This window comes from Pristis pectinata, chromosome 30, assembly GCF_009764475.1.
Source record: "Pristis pectinata isolate sPriPec2 chromosome 30, sPriPec2.1.pri, whole genome shotgun sequence".
NCBI classification, from domain to species: Eukaryota; Metazoa; Chordata; class Chondrichthyes; order Rhinopristiformes; family Pristidae; genus Pristis; species Pristis pectinata.
This window is the reverse complement of record NC_067434.1, coordinates 26,980,152-27,001,028: the sequence shown is the minus strand read 5'-3', so window position 1 is coordinate 27,001,028 and position 20,877 is coordinate 26,980,152. Positions and strand designations below refer to the sequence as shown.

Here is a 20,877-nt window from a genome sequence, read left to right as displayed (position 1 = left end):
AAACGTTGACTTTTTCACTTTCCACAAATTTTTCCTGACCTGCTGGGTGCTTCTACCATTTCCTAGCATCTGAACTATTTGCTCTCTCCAATGCATGTTGGCTCTCTAACATCACAAATTACCTCGAGCTTAGTCACCCTGTCCATAATTATCAACTCCATTTCTGCACAACGGATATCAGGTCAACAGTCTATAATTTCCAGGTTTCCCTCTCTCTCACACATTTCCTAAATAATGGTGAGATGTTTTCAGTTTTTTAATGTGAAGGAACAATTCCTGAACCAAAAGTGCATTAGAACATTATGGCAGAGCATCTGCAATTTCCTCACTCACTTTCGTTAAATTCCTGGGGTGAAACCATCAGATCTAAGAGATTAATCGGTATTTAGTGCTGTATTTTTATTGAAAACTTGCTTGCTTACATTAATTTTAGTAATTGTAGATCCTTGATGCAGTATTACTGCACCTGGAATGACAACCCCTTCATCTGAAGACTTAATGAAGTATTTACAGTATTTAGCACCTGTCATTTCCTCATTTTCAATTGTTTGAAGGTCCCCTATTACCCTTGGAAGCCCTTTATCGCATGGAATTGAAATAACTTTTTGTGTTAATAATATCTCCATAATATTTCCTGAGTAATATCCTCAGTTAAAGTAATGTTTAATAAAGCTTTCAGGTCCAGCACTGGTAGGACTGCAACTGTGGCCTTGAACAGCAATAAGCAGATTTTATATGAGTAGTGTTTTCCTTGGTACTGTGCATTCAAGGGTTGAGTTGATGGCTATAACATCATTCTGGTTTTGAAGATGCGCAATAGGCTTTCCACAGAAATTTGTTTTCAATTTTCAAATACCATGAACTGGGCCAGAAATCTTTGGAAAGTTTTAAAACGATGCTAGTTTTGCTAACTATCAAAATGTATGATGCATGTTACTTATTGCATTCGCATTCTTATTACCAAGATTTTCTACTTAGTTTTTATGCAGTACTTTGGAATTAGCACAAAAACTCACCTGAGCAAAGAAATTCAGTGCTAGGAGTGAAACAGTGCCTTTATTCCTGTTTTTACTTCTGACATTGGCATTGCCATGGCACACTACTTGTATAATTGCCAGATGCAAACTAAATCTTACTTTAATCTTTTCACAAAGTGTGCTTTAACCCTAGTCTCAGAGCAGCCTCTGTTACTACTTTGCCTTATTTGCATTTCTCATCTGTTGACCCCATCTCTTGAGTCATGTTGCCAGTGTGTTAGACAGTTCACTGTTTAATCAGCGTTTTGCTCGCCCTTGTGCATTTAAAATTATTCAGAACATTTTATCATATCTGTCTTTTGAAATCAACCCTTGATTCAGACAGTGATTAGAGCTATACTTTAATCTGTATTAAACTGCCTGATAGGTATTTGAGTGCATAAGTAATGGAATGCTGCATTTAGGGAAATATTGGCTGAGTGATCAGTGGTTATTACTAATTTGGAAGTAAAAGACGTACTTAAAAATCATATTGAAATCTGCACACTTTAAACTTGACACATGGAAAAATGCCTGGTGTATCCATAGACCACAAAATGTGTTAATCAGTTCAAATTTCATGTTTACATAAAATGTAACCATTCAAAAAAGATCAACACTGCACTTCATTTTTACAAAATCTCCAGTCATATCATAGACGATTGCAGAGACTAAACTCAGGACAAGAAATGAAGCTCATATGCTAATAGTAGATCATCTTCACTATCTGCACAGAATTTTAATGTGTTAGACATATCAAAAGGTCTATTTCTTTCAGTTATGTTGTTGGAAATCGATACTTCTTGGTTCTATTCTTGCATGGTTGAATAATTTAATTACCTCAATGTCCCTCTTGAAATGATTCGTGTAGAAATTGCTGAAGCTTTAGTTTCATTTGATAATGACTGTCGTGTTTTGAGTTGCACGATGAGGTGCAGTGACCCAGATAGCCATTATTCACAGGTGAACTCAGCAAGACATTTATTCACTTGATATTTAATGCCATTACCTTCACTGAGTCCCTCATCCTCAACATTCGTGTGGTTACCATTGACCAGAAACTGAACTGGACCAGCTATGTAAGCACAGAGTAGATGTGGCAAAGTTGTTTCCCATGTTAGGGGAGTCCAGTACAAGAGGGCACGACTTCAGGATTGAAGGGCATCCATTCAGACCAGAGATGCGGAGAAATTTCTTTAGCCAGAGAGTGGTGAATCTGTGGAATTTATTGCCACGGGCAGCTGTGGAGGCAAAGTTATTGGGGGTATTTAAGGCAGAGATTGATAGGTATCTGAGTAGCCAGGGCATCAAAGGTTATGGTGAGAAGGCGGGGGAGTGGGGCTAAATGGGAGAATGGATCAGCTCGTGATATAATGGCAGAGCAGACTCAATGGGCTGTGTGGCCGACTTCTGCTCCTTTGTCTTATGGTCTACTGTGGATACTCGAGCAGGTCAAAGCCTGTATCCTGCCCCAGAGCATTTCCGCCATTTACAAGGCAAAAGTCAGGAGAGTGATGGAATACTTACCTGGATGAGTGCAGTTCCAGAAACTCAACCATCTGAGACAAAGCATCCCATTTGACCCCATCCACCACCTTAGATATTCATTGCTTTCACTGCTGGTGTACCATGGCTGCAATGTGTACCACTTACAAAGTGCACTGTGGTTGACTGCCTCCACTATTCCGACAACACCTCGCAAATCCACAACCTCTACCACCAAGAAGGACAAGGGCAAACACCATTAGAATACCACCACCTGGAGATAGCCCTCCAAGATGCATCATCCTGGCTGGGAAATGTTTCGGTGTGCCTTCATTGTCATTGTGTATAAATTGTGGGTCTCCTTGCCCAGCAGCATAGTACGGGCACTTGCACAGAATTTATCTCAGACAAGTGCAAAGTGATGCATTTCAGGAAGTTAAGCCAAGACAGGACATACATAATGAATGAAGCCCTTCCAGGTGAGGCAAACATAGACAGCTCTTCCAGGTGAGGCAGAGATTCACAAGCGCCTCCTCCAACCTTGTCTATTGCATTTGGTACTCTCGATGTGGCCTCTTCTACATCTGGGTGACCACTTTGCCAAGCACCTGCGCTTTGTCAGCAATGGGCACCTTGAGCTCTCGCTTGCAAACCATGTCAACTCCCCTCTCCATTTCCACACCAGTCTGTTTGTCCTCGGCTCCTCCACTGCCAGGGTGAGGCCAAATGCAAACAAGAGGAACAGTACCTCATATTCCGCCTGAGTAGGCTGCAACCCAACAGCATGAATATTGAATTCTCCAATTCATCTGTTCTTCTGATCCACACTGGTCCTCTCGCACACCATCCTACCTATTCCCAGCCTCTTGTTTCCCCCTCCTCCACCTGTTCCACCTGCTTATTCACACACGCACACTACCCACACAATCCCCTATCTTTTCCCTCCCCTTTTATTCCAGCATTCCCCTTATGCATGATTAGGTGCACAGGTGTGAATAATAGTTATTTGGGTACTGCACCACATCATAGTGACCTTGTATCCACAGTTATTATGTAGCTGGTCTAGTCAATGTGTCTAGTCAATGGTAACCACATGAATGTTGAGGATGGGAGAATCGGCAAAGGTAATGGCATTAAATATCGCGATTAAATGTCCCACTTGTCACCTTCCTTTCTTATCAGATCCACTGTGATAAGACTATTGAATGGTTCCCTTATACAATGAGATGGACTCTGACCTCATGATCTACCTTGTTGTGACCTTGCACCTTATTGCACTGCACTTTCTCTGTAGCTGTGACACTTTACTCTGTACTGTTATTGTTTTTGCCTGTACTACATCAATGCACTCTGTACTGACTCAATGTAACTGCACTGTGTAACGAACTGACCTGTACGATCGGTTTGTAAGACAAGATTTTCACTGTACCTCGGTACAAGTGACAATAATAAACGAATAACAATACCAGTAGATTCCATGATCCTAAGACGATTGTTGTCTCCACTATCACTTCCCACGCTCTGTTGCTATCTCCACCCCTCCCCCAGCTCTGTCTGCCCATCAACCCCTCCTCACTTATTGCTTGCCAACTCCTTTCCCCCCTACCTTTTACCTCTTTATACTGACCATCTCTTTGTACCCACAGATGATGCCTGACCTGAATTCCTCCAGCAGTTTGTTTTTTGCTCCAGATCCCAGCATCTGCAGTCTTTTATGTCCCCATCAAAAAGAACACGTGCTTCCACCAAGTAACTGAATACAAACCAGGACCAGCTTGGTTTTCCTTTCCATAACGCAAAGTAACTGAGACCAGTTGTGTTGCTGGTGTTGTCAGTTTCACCCTGCCACAGAAATTAGCAAGATTGGCTACACATAAGGGGATCTACAAAACAAGTCTAGAAATTTCCCCATGGCTGATAGCACCAAACAAATAATATTGTAGGTAAAATGCATATGCTGGAAATCTGAAATAAAACATTGCAGTGGTTATTGTGCCCCACTTCTGAACTTCAGCTCCATTGAGTCAGTGTGAAGGACATGTCTTTACCTCCCAGAGGACAGATTTCTCGCCATATTGTTTAATAATTTTCTCATTTATTCAAAACAACCCTACCTTTATGTTTGACCAAACTTTTGTTTGCTTATTGATAAATTGATTGAGAGTGCAAATAAATGGTCAAGCATTCTATTGTTCACATTCATTCACATTCTTGTTCACAAGCCACACAGATTGTTTTATTCTCTTCCTACCTAAAGTTCACATCCACAGTTTTTAACTCCACAATGTACTGTAACATTATTTAAATCTTCTAAATATCTTGGGCAGGACAAGGCTATTTTTAATTGAATTTTAGATTCTCAAGCATTTCAAGAACAAAAGCCCTGATCTTTGTTTCACAGTATTCCATGGACACCAAAACATGGGAACTTCAAAAAGGGGTTGTGCTGGAAATTGTTGGAACAGCTAACCTCAGTCATGGCTTCAACATTATACTCAGTTGTGTCTTTGTGTAAACATTGACATATGCTAACCTAGTCAAACTTGTATACCAGTCAGTATGGCCTGTGGGAATTGCTATTTTATCAGGAGGGATGTTGAGGGAGGGAGGGGGGAAAATAGGAGGCAAGGGGATTATGTCTTTTTTAATGTGATGTACTTGACTACATTTGAAACAGTTTTTATGCAGAAATGGTATATTTAAAGCAAGAGAAACAAGCTCTTGCTGTATCTGTGCAGTGGAGCACTTGTTAAATTAATTGGCTTCATTAAATAGTGCCTCCGTACACCTAAATTGTGTGTTATTTTCACCAGTCTCGACAGCACTTTATAATTAACTGCTCATTTCTTTTGCAGGAGGCTGCCACTTTTGCTAGAGAGCAAGGCTTTGAGGTGAGTTGACCCTCAATTGCAAACTAAACAGATCCTAAAGGATTTTGCTGATAATGAAGTTCTTTGGACAGTGATTGATGCACTATTATACTCTCCAGTCCTTGCAGTTGTTACTATGGTTACCTGGCAGTCATCCTGCTTTCTTTGTTCTGCCAGTATGATGTATGACGCACTGTGCTGGGCCTGCACCCAGCATCTCTCACAGATGTTATTCATTGAATTTTGAAAAGGCTCCTGGGAAGTTAAGAGGTTGGGCACTGGTTAAGGCTTCCTTTGCAGATAAGCTGTCTGTCATTTCAACTATTAAGTAGCAACATCTTCCACTTAATTTTATTGTGTGAAGGTTCTTTTGCAGCAGAGCAATTTGCGCTCTGCAATAGAAGGAATTTAACACTAATGACTCACTAGCTATTTGATGAAAGCCTGAATGGTTTAGAGTAGATCTCAAAGCATACATAAAAGAATGTTAAAGGCGTACTGTCATAAAGTGAGACAGATGTATTTTTGATTTTAGGACAAAGTCATTCGGTGGTGTGAGTTATGACTGATGCTTATTTTGATCATTAGTCTGCACAACTGCCTGACTGTTGATAATTTCAACCATAGGTAGCAAAACACATGAAGCAATAAATTTGATCAGCTTGGAGATGAATGCAAGATAACAATAAAATTATTAGAGACTCAATGATAAATTGCTGTTGCTACTGATTGAGAAAACCCTGGAAAGAGTAGAGTGTAACTGTAGAAATATGCCATTGACAAAACAGGATTGCAAGAGGGCACTGATTTTATATGTAATATGAAATCATGTCTCAATATATCACATCTGAAGTGTACTAAGCAATCATTTTTTCACTTTTTTATAAAATCTAAGTTTCACAGTGTATGTACAAGGTCTCATTTTATAAAATGCCACTTTGTCACCTTAAATGTGAGCCTAATTATGAACATGTGTGTCTGGGATATTTGTGTAACTTTATTATACAATGGGCCCTCTCTGTACAGCAGCCTTTGGGACTCATACCTAAAGTGTGCTGGGTAATATTCAAAGTAATGCAAGTCTTTGTATTCCTTAATTGCAACACTTTACAACTTCAGTTTTGCTCTTTCACTGATAAACATTTAAAATCCTGTCTGTGTATCAATCACTGGAGTTTCTGTTTCAGTTCTTCCCTTAAACTTATTTTGAATTTGGCATTCACATTGAGGATTGGAAAGGTCCTTCCTGCTGATAGGTGGAAAGTGACGCCTCACTTCAAAGGGAACAGTGTGGGCTTGGACCAAAGTGATATTGGCAATTTAGGATCTGTTCTAATTTTAATCTGCATTGTCTGTTCAAGGCTTGAAAGTGGAAGAGACAAGTAAAAAACATTTCAAATATTTATCAAATAATCCATGGTAGCTGGATAATTGGGCAGTCTGTGACATCTGATGTTAGAAGTTTCCTCCAAGCAACAATTAACTTTAAACAACCGCTCTTAGAGAAATTTCTGCTATTAAGTCAAATCAAGTGGAGTTTATTGTCACGTGCACAAGTACTTTGAGGTACCGGTACAATGAAAAACTTGCAGCAGCATCTCAGGCATGTAGGTACAGCCAACACACAGAATATAAATTATACATAAATTATACCATACAGTATTTTTTTTAAAAACTGTGCAAAAACAAGACTTTAGTGCAATAAATAGTCACAATCAAAGATAACCCCATGGAAGAGCAAGAGGTGGTCGTAGTCCATGTACTAATCCATGTAAAATTCATTTGTATATAAACCAAGCATGCATTCTTATTCAAGCAAAAAACTAGAGCAGATGCTGGAAATCCAGAACAAAAATAAAATGTTGGAAGCACTCAGCAGGTCAAGAAGCATCCATGGGGAGAGGAATAGTGCAATATTTTAGGTCAAGGAGGAGAAGGTAGACGGAGTGTCTTTGATAAAGTTGTTATGGTAACAATTACTTCAAAAAGCTGACAGAGACATAGAGAAGTAAAAGAAATAGATTGAAACAGGGTACAGCCACATTTGTCGAGAAAACAAAAGATAAGAAAATTCTTATTAGTCTAACTGTTACTGCATTAATGGACATTATCATCAAGTTACAGTATACACAGTACTAACCATTATAATGTACAGTTAAAGGGCTAAGATTTTAATTAAGTGCAAAGGTGTTAAAATAAGGTGATTACATGACCCTATTTGGACTGTTGCCAACAGACAGAAGATATTAAAGAAATTGCCAAGAAAGCACAATGTTTGCCAAAGGTGAACAAAAAGCGACAACGTATCATAGTTTTCACACAAGGCAAAGATGATACTATTATGGCCACAGGTAAGCCTGATCATAAAAAATACTTCTGTATCCACTTTTAAACTTGTCAAGCAATTAGTTCCACTTTTGAGTTAACCTCTTGTTAGAATAATACTGAATGTGAGATTGAAAAAAGTCAGAATGTGCCACTGTCAAACACAAAGGAGTAAAAACACAAATGATTAATGTTTAAAAAATAGTAATGCCTCAGGAGAAGCTTTCATTGTGAATAGAATTGGAACTCTATTGCTTCAGTATTTTTTAATTCACAACAGCAAAATGGATGTCAATAATAAAATGGAATTAGAGGTTTTCTTTTCCCAAAGGCACCCTTCTAATACCGCATGATCTTTCATTTTGTCGGTAATTCATACATGCATAGGGGTGCAATCATTCTCTTGGCTCGAGATGTCATGTTAAGTCATTTAATAATGATTAAGGACATACAAATGCTTGGCCCATAGGGCAAATCTCAAAAGAGATGCCAATTTATTAGTTTTTTTACATTTCAGCTCAGGTTTCCTTGCCTGCTGGCATCAAACCATTTAATGAACACGAGAAGAAGAGAGTTGTCTTTAATTTAGCATCCATTGACACCACAGAACCACACAGGGCATAACTAACACTCTTATTAAACTAGTAATTAGGCTCATTGTGCTCTGAACCTTGCAGTGTGAATGGCTAATAAATGATAAGTAGTAAAGTTGCAGGATTTTTGTAGTCATGAGCATGAAGCTATAACCTCAATTTGTTGTGCAGTTTAACAATTCAAGGCTATTATCTAGGTAAGAATACTTGAATTTTTTTGGTGAATTGTGCGAACTTAATTCTGAAATCATTGTTGTGTGATGTGTTAAGGTAATAAAGCTTCATCCATAAAGAGCACAAGCATTGCATATTTGATGGCAGTCAGGTCAGTAAAAGTTATTTCCAAAAGATAGAGTGATTTTGTGCACCTTTTCACAAGAACAAATAAACCATTATTTATTCTTTCCGCTCTACATTGGTTGCCTGATTTTATAGAAAAAAATTATCTGTGAACCATACAAACTGCTGAGGACTAATGTAGACCACAGGATGTGTTGAATTAACCATTTGTTCTGGAGTAATAGTGAGGACACTGAAAGTACAAAAGTGAAGTGTGCATTATTCCTGCTCCAATTTGCATCCGTACATACCTGGTGATGTATTTGGACTTTAAACGAGGGCTAGAAAGCATAGCACTGGGTCGGGACGGGCCAGCTCAGCTTGTGGACCTGCAATCCCAGACTTGCCTAGGCTGATGCAGAGGGTCAATCTCATTGACCTTCAGCACCCTCACATCAGTCAGCAGGGTCTGACCGACAACTAGGCATCAGCCAGTGTAGTGCAAAGGCTCTGTCCCAGAAATGCCCCAACAGGCTCAAAGTAGCACATTGCCTTCTGTCAATGATGTTATGGATTTTAAGATATTCAGAGGCATTTAAAAACTAAAATTGAAATTATAAAAAATGTTTTTAAAAATTAAAATATCTTAAAAGCAGTTGGAAATAATTAAAAACATTAATCCAAAGCAAAAACATTTTTTAAGAAAGCTCCCCTTTTCCCTGCCAATTTGCATCATAGAACCTGCATTGAAATCGGCGTGGTCTCAGATGCGAGAGAAGCTCAGTGAGACCACTAGCTCTGCTGGATGCCACGGGGTCTCCAGCATTGGAGTGTAGCATTGGATTCGGCCACCTGGATCCATCAGCTGGACCAATGCCCAGCTCTGATTCTTATTTTCAAACTGCAATCATTGACTACAGCAAACAAGATTTGGCTGCCTATTTTTCTGCAGCAGTCTTACAGTTAGTCACTATCAGCACTCGCCTGTTAGTAGCAGCTAGTTGAGCAAGTCTCGGGCAGCTATCAACTCACAGAGTCATAGAGTTATACAGCATGGAAACAGGCCCTTCAGCTCAACTCGTCCATGCCAACCAAGTTGTCTTACTTAGCAAGTCCCATTTGCCTGCATTTGGCCCATATCCCTCTAAACTTTTCCTATCTATGTACCTGTCCAAATGTATTTTAAACATTGTAATTATACCCACCTCAACTACTTCCTCTGCCAGCTCATTTCATATACCCACCACCCTCTGTGTGAAAAACTTGCCCCTCAGATCCCCTGTAAATCTTTTCCCTCTCACCATAAACCTACAGCCTCGAGTTTTAGACTCCTCTTACTTGGGAAAAAGAATGTGACCATTCACCACATCTGGGCCCCTCATGATTTTATAAACCTCTGTAAGGTCACCCGTCAGCCTCCTTTGCTCCAGGGTAAACAGTCCCAGACTGTCCAGCCTCTCCTTATAATTCAACTCCTCCAGTCCCAGCAACATCCTTGTGAATCTTTTCTGCACTCGTTCCAGCTTAATTACATCCTTCCTGTAGTGTGGCGACCAGAACTGCACACAGTACTCCAGGTGCAGACTTGTCAACATTTTGTACAGTTGTCCCAACTCTTGTACTCTGCCCCATTCAATGAAGGCAAGTGTGCCAAAGGCCCTTGTCACCATCTTGTCCACCTGTGCTACCACTTTCAGGGAACTATGTACCTGCACCTCTAGGTATCTCTGTTGCGGGTCCAGAGTAATAAATTACATCAAATATTATTAGCTCTTATTTGCCTGAATCAAGAAAATGTTGCCAATATTCTCTTTACTCCCAACAGCCCTGACTCATATTTGGAATACAGTTTTACAGCTGTCAGTTGTTGTTCTGGTAATCTGCCTCAGGGTTTGGTTATTTGTGTTTGAGCCTTGGTGTGTTCTGAAATGGTATTCCAGTTTTATAGGTATCAAAATCCAAATTATGACCTTGCCAAATGTATTCAAGAGTTGGATCAAAACCAGGAACCTTGGCCATTTCCTCCTTATTATACCAAGGATATTTAGAGTATATTGGGTCAAGAAGTTTCTGAATGAAGTAACAGTATAGGAATTACAAAAGTATAGTTTGTGCTAAAAGTGAATATATTTGCTTTGCAAAGGGTACATTTTGAAGAGAAGCACAATTTAAAAAAAAGTAGCTTCATATATTTTGTATAACTTATATGAGATAATTGGAAGACATTTAAATATTTTGATCTGAATTAACAAGCAAGTGGAGGACAGGATAACCATTAGAAAGCTGTACATAATAAATAATTCTTTATTTAAGAAGGGCTAACTGATGCCCATCAAAGGAAAAGTTTTCTTTACAGAAGGTAATTGGAACATGGAATGATTTACCTGTTATCTTAAAGGGCAATGGGTAAATGTTTGAAAAGGAGGTGCAAGAGAACAGCATTCGAGTAAGAGCCTCCCAAGTGGAAAGGTAACATTGATACAGTAATGATGGGTTATATGGTTGGCTTTTATTTTGTGAGTTCTGATCTTACATCTTGTGACGTTGACTGAAACCACATTCAAAGAGCATCTGTTAATATGAAAGGTTTTGATCTACAGTTTTGTACCAGAGCTTTGTACTGTATCCTGTCTTCTCAGTGGTTAACACACAGTTATATTCAGATCACAATTTTCAGATTGAGTTTCTCCTGGCTCAACTTTTCATCACTGTAGATTTTTCTTGGGTACATTAACCTTCATCGGAATCTTGTGAATTTCTTTATTCATTTGTTGGGATTTTAGCATTGCCGGCAAGACCAACATTTGCTGTCTGTCCCTAGTTGCCGCCAGGAAGGTGGTCATGAGCCACTGCCTTGAATTGCTGTGGTTCTTCTGGTGAAAGTAAACCCATTGTGCTGTTGGGAGGGAGTTCCATGTTGAAGAAACGGCAATATATTTTCAAGTCAGAATGGTATGTGACTTGGAGGGGAACATGCAGCTGTTGATACAACACACGAGATGTTGGAGGAACTCAGCGGGTCAGGCAGCATCTATGGAGGAAAATGGACTGTCGATGTCAGGTTGAGATCCGTCATCTGGACTGCATCTGCAGTCTCTTGTGTCTGCATGCAGCTGCTAATGTTCCCTTGTTCTCCTTGGCAATAGAGATAGCAGGTTTAGGCAAGCAACTGCAGTGCATCTTGTAGATGTGCACAGTGCAGTCTCTGCTCAACCGTCGAAGGACTAAGTATTGGGGTGGTGGACAGGATACCACTCAAGCAGGTTGCTTTGTGCTGGATGGTATCAAACATCTTGTGTTGTTGGAGTTGCATTTGCCAAGGCAAGTGGAGAGAATCCCATCACACTCCTGACTTAGGCCTTGTAGGCAGTGAAAGGCTTTGGGGTGTCAGGAGGAGAATGAAAGGATATCTAACCTCTGACTTGTTCTTGCAGCCACAAGTGTTTATATGGCAGGTCAAGTGTAATTCTGCACAATGTTGACATTGTGGTCTTGGTGATGGTAAAGTCATTGAATGTCAAGGGTTGGTAGTCTCTCCCTTGGACATGGACATTGCCTGGTACTTTTATGACAAGAATGTTACCTGTCACCGACTGGTGAAACATCTTGAGTATAGTTGGGCGAAGGACACTACCCTCAGCAGCTGCCATTAGCTGAGCCTCCAGCCATCTACTTGACAATGCGGAAAATTGCCCAGGTACACCCTGCACTGGGGCAGGGGTGATTGACCTCTGACAACCACTGCTATCTTCCTTTGAATGAGACAGGAATCCAAACATTGGAGTGTTAGCCTCTTTATGCCCATTGATTTCAATTTTGCCAGGATACCTTGATGCTACACTCAGTCTAATGCTGCCCTAACATCGAGAGCAGTCACTTTCACCTCGCCTCTGGAATTCAGCTCTTTGGTCCATGTTTGAAGGATGGCAAAGATGTGGCATGGAGTTGAATGGTTCTGGTGAAATGCAAAGTGGGCATCAGAGAGCATGTTAATAGTGAGTAAATTGCTTGATAGTACTATTGACAACACCTTTCATGCCTTTGTGTGATTGTGGGTAGACGATTGGGCAGTAATAAGCCAGAGTGGATTGTGTGAAGGATATACCTGGGCAGTTTACTGCATTGTTACATAGCTGGCTAGAGGCTCAGCTAGTGGCAGATTGCAGTTCTTTAAGACATTGTCTGCTCCCACAACCTTTGCTGCATCCAGTGCCATGACATGGTTTTTGATATCATATTAAGTGGATTGAATTGGCTGTAAACTGGCTCTTGTGATGATGGGGATCTCTGGAGGAACCCAAGATAGATCATGTGCTCGGCAGAATGTAATCAGGCTACAGAGGATAATATGATCCACTGGCTGTGAGATCACTTAGCTCTTTCTATATCTTTAGTACACATTAGTCTTCCGTTGTGGGTTCATTCGATTGGTGTCTCATTTTTAGATATGCCTGGTGCTGCTCCCACCGTACCCTTCAGCAGTGATTGTACCAAGCTGATAGTAATGGTAGAGTGAGGATATGCCAAGCTGCGAGTTTGGTTTATGGTGGTATGTTTCTGCTGCTGCTCCACAGTGCTTCATGGGTGCCCATTTTTGAGCTGCTGGATCTGTTCTGAGTCTGTTCCTATTAACATGATTGTAGTGCCAGAGAATATGATGGAGGGTGTCCCTGGTGTGTTGATGTGACTTTGCTACACGAGGTCTGTGTAGTAATAACTGCCATTTATGCTGTCATGGGCAGATACATCTTGTACGGGTAGATTAGTGAGGATGATGTCAGGTTGGTTTATCCCTTGTGTTAGTTCTCTCACAACTTGCTGCAGTCCCAGTCCTTCAGGACTCAGCCGGCTCAGTCTGTGGTGGGTGCTACCAAGCCACTCTTAGTGATGGACATTGAAGTCCCCACTCAGAGTACATCTGTGTCCTTACTAGTTTTGATGTTTATACCACTGTTGTTCAATATGGAGGAGCACGGATTGATCAGTGGAAGAAGAACAGTACGTGGCAAAGAAGATGAAGCTGCCTTGGCTTTGTTTGACCTGATTCCATGAAACTTGCGTCTGTCATTCAATGATCATGGCTGATTCTTTACCTCAGCGTTACTTTCCTGAGTTAACCCTATATGCCTTAATATTTGATAATATATTCATCTCTTCATTGAATATACTCAATGACTGAGCCTCCATTGTCCTTTGGGTGGTGAAGCCCAAAGATTCACTACCATGTGGGTGAAGACATTTCCCTTATTCCCAAGTGGCCATCACTGTATTTTGTGACTGTACTCCCTGGTTCAAGATATGCCTGTCATCAACTCTAACAGTCACCCTGCCAAACCCGTATGTTTCAATGTGATCAGCTCTCAGTCTTCTAAACTCCAGTCTGCTTTAACTGTCCTTGTGTGATAAACCCAGCCGTCCCAGGAATCAATCTGGTGTAACTTCACTACACTTTCTCTGTCTCAAATATATCTTTCTTCTAGGTGGGGAAACCAGACCTATGCACAATGTTCCAGATGTGGTCTCACCAAAGCTGAGTATCATTGGAGCAGGAGGCCTCTGTTCTTGTACTTAAATCTTAGAGTAAAGGCCAATGTACCCTTTGCTCAACTAGCATGTTAACTACCAGTGATCTGTGTACAGGGCACCTAGGTTCTTCATAACACCATGCCTTTCAATCTCTCACCATTTAAAAATATTTCATATTTCTATTTTTCTACCAACACATTTTCTGCATTATATTCCATTTGCCATGTTCTTTTGTCTTTCAGCATTTCATTTCTTTTTGCATTTCATTTCTTTTTGCATTACTTCAGATTGCACTACAATCTCTGCACCATTCTGTAGTTTTTCACTCATCACTGTATTTATTGTTGTACTTATTACTACCATGTATACTGTTTGCTCTGAGCTTCACAAGCAAGGAATTTCATTGCACCCTGGAGTGTGTGACACTAAGCTCCTCTGAATATGAATCTGTCCATTCACTTTGTTCTTTGAGGCCTCTACACCTTCCTCAGAGCCCACACTGTTGCCTAGCTTGGTATCATGCAGATTATAATTACAGATTGTGAACAACTGGGTGGCCAGCACTGATCCCTGTGACACATCTGCTGATCAAATTGCCCCAGCCTGACACTGACCCGTTGATACTGACTGTTTTCTGTCCATTAATCAATCCTCAATCCATGCCAGTGTTTTACACCCAATTCTGTGTGCTCTAATTTTATTTAATAACCTTTCTTGGGTGGCACTTCTGAAAAGCCTTCTGAAAATCCAAATACGCATTAGCTGGTTTGCCCATGTATCCTGAGTATTACAACCTCCATATTTTCAAGATTTATCAAATGTTATTTTCCTTTAATAAATCCATGATAATTCTGCCCCGTCCCATCATAGGATTTCACAGCACAGAAACAGGCCCTTTGGCCCACTTTGTCCGTGCTGACCATGATACCTCTCTATGCCTATAATTTTACAAGTATTCTTTAACTACTTCCTTAATAATAGAATTCCAACATCTTCCATGCTACTGATATAAGGTTAATTGGTTAATAGTTCCCCTTTTCTCTCCATCCTTTCTTAAATAGTGAGGTTAGGTCAGCACCATTTCAATCTTTGGGAACTGTGTGGGAATCTATGGGTACATGTGCATTCAAATAAAGAGCCTGCAATTTTGTCTTTGTGCTATTTTTCCCTGCTCTGACTCCAACTGGAGATATACTGCGATGTACTTGCATGTACTGAACCTTCCTAACAGACTCTGGTTGCCATTACCCATTTTGCTCTCTGCAGTATCACTTTGACCTTTCTCCAATAAACGTGCGCTCCCCAGCACCATACTTCACCCCCACCCCCTGCCAAAGATCCCTGTAAGATTTTTTTTTTCATGAGATCACTCTCATTGTTCCAAACACTGGAGAATACAGATCTACAACATGGAACAGCACAGCACAGGAACAGGCCCTTCTGCCCACATTGTCTATACCGACCGTGATGTCAATCTAAATTAATTGCCATCCACCTGCACAAATCCATATCCCTATGTTCCCTGCCTATTCATATGTCTGTCGAAACACTTCTTAAGCGTTGTTAAAGTATCTACTTTCACCATTTCCCCTGACAGTTGTTCCAGGTACCTACCACCCTCTGTATTAAAAAAGAACTTGCCTCCTAAATCTCCTTTAAACTTTCGCCCTCTCACCTTAAAGCTATGCCCTCTAGTATTTGACATTCCCAGCCTGGGCAAAAGACTCTGACTACCTACCCTGTCTCTGCCTCACATAATTTAATGTACTTCTGTCAGATTACCTCTCAGCCTCTGATTTTCCAGAAAAAAACAATCCAAGTTTGTCCAACCTCTCCTTAGTGCTAATACTCTCCAATCCAGGCAACATCCTGGTGAACCTCTTCTGAACCCTCTCCAAAGCCTCCACATCCTCCCTGTAGTGGGATGACCAGAACTGCACACAATACTCCAAATGTGGCCTAACCAAAGTTTCATGCTGCTGCAACATGATTTCCCAACTTTTATACTCGACAGCCTGACTGATGAAAGCCAGCGTATTGTACGCCTCCTTTCCCACCCTATCCAGGCCTCGTCCTCTCAATCCTTCTCAAGTTGTAATATTGTTATCTCTAGAAACAGTCTGGTATATCCAAATTTCAGATTATTAATCAAATTTAAATTCCATGACCCCTGGATTACAGTTTCTTGTGTTTATTTTAATGTAAAATTATCTTAATGGCAGTAATGACTTCTCACATACTTTGTTGATTTTTATCCAGGACTGTGTTGAAATATTTTGAGAAAATGTGCAGTGTCCAAGAAAATCTGCAAAAGACAAATATAATCTTTTCAGCAATTTACAAACAAATCCCAGAGCCACAGTAAGCATAAATGTACGACCAACCTGCGCTTTAATTAAAACAATGGTGCTGTCAGAGGGAGCACCAAATACCTGAGGTAAATGCAGGAAGGTTTCAGAATTGTCCCCTGCAACTAGAATTCCAACAAAGTGCCTCTCATTTACTCAATGTGCCAGATATAACTTGAGCTTCATAAATTGAGGTACTCTTTTTTTTATTCCTGGAGAGAATGGAGCCAGACCAAGAGCTCCTTCAGCTGTGTGTGGATTAAGGCTGTGAACATAATGCGCAGGGTTGTATGGCTTGGACTGATACAAAAAGTAAACATGCTGCCAGCCTTCATTTGTTTTCCTTTTCTCCCAAGCTGTAGCCTAGGCTTCTGTTGAGGATGAGATTTGCTGATATAGGCCAGCTGCCAGTAATTCCTGTCTGTAGCAGCACACACCCACCTTGCTGAAGGATCTAATTTGCTGGCCTGAAGCATCCTGACCTGGACGACGGTTCTGCTTTGATAGGGATACCATATCCCTGAAACTCCTGTCAGCCAGCTAAGTCCTATCCCAGCTTTGTAACCTGTTGGGTCTTTCTGAATGTCTCTGACAGTTTGAAACATTTAAATCTATTAAAGGTGAAATAAAGAACTTAAAAACAAATCAGTCAGAACATTTCTAAGTAATTTATAAAATAAAATACAGATAATTAAAAGGAAACTTGCTTTCTTACCTTTCTTCCCCACAGCCCTGCAACCCCCTTTGAAATTAATAAGGTCCTGGATTCATTGTGAGCCCTCACTTAGGTGGGGGATCCGAGTCAATGTGACCAGCACTAATGCAAGAGAACCTCAGCAAGACGGAGCTCCACCATTGGACTGTGAGCTCAGTAGTTGAACGTACTGAAACATGACACCAATTATTGTTGAATAGGTTTAGGATTTGTGCATATGTTTACTCGAATGCAGAAGTCCCAGACTTGCTGACATTTCAACAGGTAACATCTGGGCTGTTGTTTTTCCTTCCAGATCCAAATCCCATTTCCTTTGCACACCACTTTGGCAAACTGCCTCAAGTACTTTGGTACACATGCACTATAAAATCGTAGGCTACTCTTACAATGCAATGTTAACTTGGATCTCCTAAAAGTGACCTGCAAAGAATGTTAATAAGGATGCATGTTCAATGCTGTCTTTACCAAACAGTGCAAGTGAAATGCATCCTTAATGATAGAGATGAGGGTCATTAGAAGAGTCATTGGAAAGTTTGAGTGGGAGCAGATTTACCTCCTTCCACCTCCACGAAATAACAAGATGCCTTAAGCAAGGCTTAAAAGAGCATCATTTAGGAGCCATGTTTAGTAATCATGTTACAGTTTGTAACTTTGATTTAGACTTACAGGCCATCTTATAACCAACATTGAAATCCTGGTTATAAATCATTGGTTGAAATCTTGGCCCTCATTACAATTTAATTTGTCGTTTTGACTTCTGAGAATATACCTGAATTGCAGACAATGTTGAAGACCAGTTTGGTCTTCACTTGGATTGGTTGGTCTAATCTTGTAAAGCATTCTCACGTCCTGGTGATCTCCATCGATATCCTTGGGTGCACCTCTCTATACATCACAGACTTCTCTTGTACCAATACCAATTTTGTTTGAGTCATTTGACTACCTCAACATTTATGATAGTTTCTGTTCTCACTGCACTGTTTAATAATTGATAAATCAATTGGGAAAGTTCATCTTATTTAAAGTTCTCAACTTTTATGTGCTTCAGAAACCATGTGTGGTATTTTAGATCAATCAAATTCTTGGCAGGTCTCTAAACGCTTGTGATTGTTTAACTCCTGTAACACAATTAACCTTCCCAAGGTGCTTCAAAGAATATTATCTAACCGAACAACACAGAGCCATATAAAAAGATATTAGGGCATTAATTCACTTTATCCTTATATCCCAAGTAAATTGCAATGTGTTATCACACAGATCAGGAAGATCCAGGTTCAGTAAACAGCTGCTGCTGAGTTAGCCCATCTCAGCAGGGCAGTACAAAATCAACACAGAAGGTGAGGTCGCAAAGATTTTGCCCCGTCACTTATATTTTTGAAAAAAATGCCCTTGAACAGGGAACTGGAGGGACCTGCAGAGCTAACCCACAGCAGGAACCCCCTTCTGTAAAGGAGAGTAAAAAGTAGAGGAAAATAAAAACAGTATTAGCACATTAACAGTATGAGCAGAACATTTGTAATTAAGGACGTTCACAATCCCCATGAGATATTGGGAGGACAATTATATGGAATTTCCATTTAAGTTAGTTTCGCTTTCACTGATTGCATGGTAAGCTGGGAAAACAGTATCCTATTGATATCATTTCGGCACAAATGATATTGATAAGCCAAAAAAGCACACCAATGCCTCTACTTCCTCAAAAGGCTGAAGAAATTCAGTATGTCCCTGATGACTCTTACCAGTTTTCACAGATACGCCACAGAAAGTATTCTATCCAGATGCATCACAACTTAAAATGGTAATCGCTCTGCCCAAGACTGCAAGAAATTGCAGAGAGTTTGTGAACACAGCCCAGTCCATCACATAAACCAGCCTCACATCCATTGACTCTGTCTACACTTCCTGCTACCTTGGGAAAGCAGCCAACATAATCAAGGACCCCTCCCACGTTGGTCATTCTCTCTTCTCCCCCCTCCTGTCATGCAGAAGATACAAAAGCTTGAGAACATATACCACCAGACCAGCTTCTAACCTGCTGTTATCAGACTCTTAAACGGACCTCTCGTACACTAAAGATGAATTCTTGATCTCCCAATCTACTTGTTGTGGCCCTTGCACTTTATTTGTTTACCTGCACTGCACTTTCTCTGCAGCTGCTACACTATAGTCAACATTCTGTTTTCTTTTACCACCTCCATGTACTTAAGTATGGAATGATTTGCCTGGATGGCACGCAAACAGCATTTTTTCACTATCTCAGTACATGGGACAATAATAAACCAATAACCAAAATGGCAGGGTTCTGTAATTGATGACTGATCTGCCACAGGTGTTATCAGTGCTCTCAGTGCTCCCTCTGGCTACTGTAAAGTATGAACATAGAACACTACAACACAGTTAAGGCTCTTTGGCTCACAATGTTGTGCCAACATTTTATCCTGCTCTAAGATCTATCTAACCATTCCCCCCACATAGCTCCCCATTTCTCTATCATTCATGTGTCTATCTAAGAATCTCTTATGTCCCTAATGTATCTGCCCCCACAACCTCTGCCAGCAGTGTGTTCCACACACCCACCACTCTCTGTGTAAAAAACTTACTCCTGATATCCCCCTTGTATCTTCCTCCAGTCACCTTAAAATCATGTCCCCCGCCGTGTAGGCCATTTTCACCCTGGGAAAAAGTTTCTGACTGTCCACTTGATCTATGCCTCTGGGAAAAATATTTCTCTGCAGGTGAATTTGAATCGGATTGTTAAACAAAAACTTTTCAATTGGTAGATTTATTGTCAGGATTTTACATTTCCATTGTTAATGATTAATATTTTGTAAACTCTATGTTATTTAGTGACATTCTTTGAAAAAGACAGCTGTGAGCACAGAACAGAAGAGCACCTGGACTTGTGCTCTTGGGATGGAAAGTTGATGTCGAGCCACATAAGGAGCTTAGTTGAAGAATGATTGATGATGTCATTGAAAGATGCAAGATTGATGGCTGCTCAGAGGTTGTTTACCTTGGCCATAGAGTTTAGAACCTCGAGGTTACAGGCTCAGGATAAAGGTTGCACATGTTGGAGTCTGGATGCTCAGTAATTGAGAACATTCAAGGCTGAGATCAATAGATTTTGGGTATCTAGGTGAATATAGGGATTTGATGGAAGTTGGAGATGAGGTTGAAAGTCAGGCTCTTATTGAAAGGGAAAGGAGGCTTGAGGGTTATTTGGCCTACTCCTGCACCACTTTCTTATCAGATACTGGGACAGAAGATCAAAGCCTTGAATTTCAAAATTTGCAGAGATTGAGAGGTTTAGGGAGGGGATTCAAGAGTTTCACAATTTGGTGGCTGAACGTTCAGCTCCCAATGGTGCATACCTAAATTTGGGAAAGGCCAGAATTAGAGGACCACTAATATTTTGAATGGGAAGGCAGCTCCATGGAGCTACCTGAGAACATGGAACAGTACGGCACAGGAACAAGCCCTTCGGCCCATGATGTCTGTACCGACCTGGTGAGTTTTTAACAATATTTCAGTGTTTTCATGGACATCATTACTGAGATGAGCATTTTCTTCCAAATTTCTTTAATTACTTGAATTTAAATTCCACGCTAACGTGGTGAGATTTCATCTTGTGCTTTCAGATTAATTATTTAAGCATTAAATACATTCAGTATTTTTACTACTATAGTCCTGCACCCTTAGAGGCAACAAATGGGCTGTGGG

The 20,877-nt window shown here is 40.5% G+C and overlaps 1 protein-coding gene across 4 annotated transcripts in view; it reads left to right on the top strand.

The window, feature by feature from the left end:
- The window catches only part of LOC127584701 (adenosine kinase-like), a 280,100-nt gene that overhangs the window by 232,752 nt on the left and 26,471 nt on the right, over positions 1-20,877 (top strand). For all 4 annotated transcript variants that reach the window (XM_052041589.1, XM_052041591.1, XM_052041590.1 and 1 more), the window contains exons 8-9: positions 5,357-5,392; positions 7,608-7,722. In XM_052041589.1, coding sequence (XP_051897549.1) covers positions 5,357-5,392; positions 7,608-7,722 — 151 coding nt within the window. The remainder of the gene's footprint in view (positions 1-5,356; positions 5,393-7,607; positions 7,723-20,877) is intronic.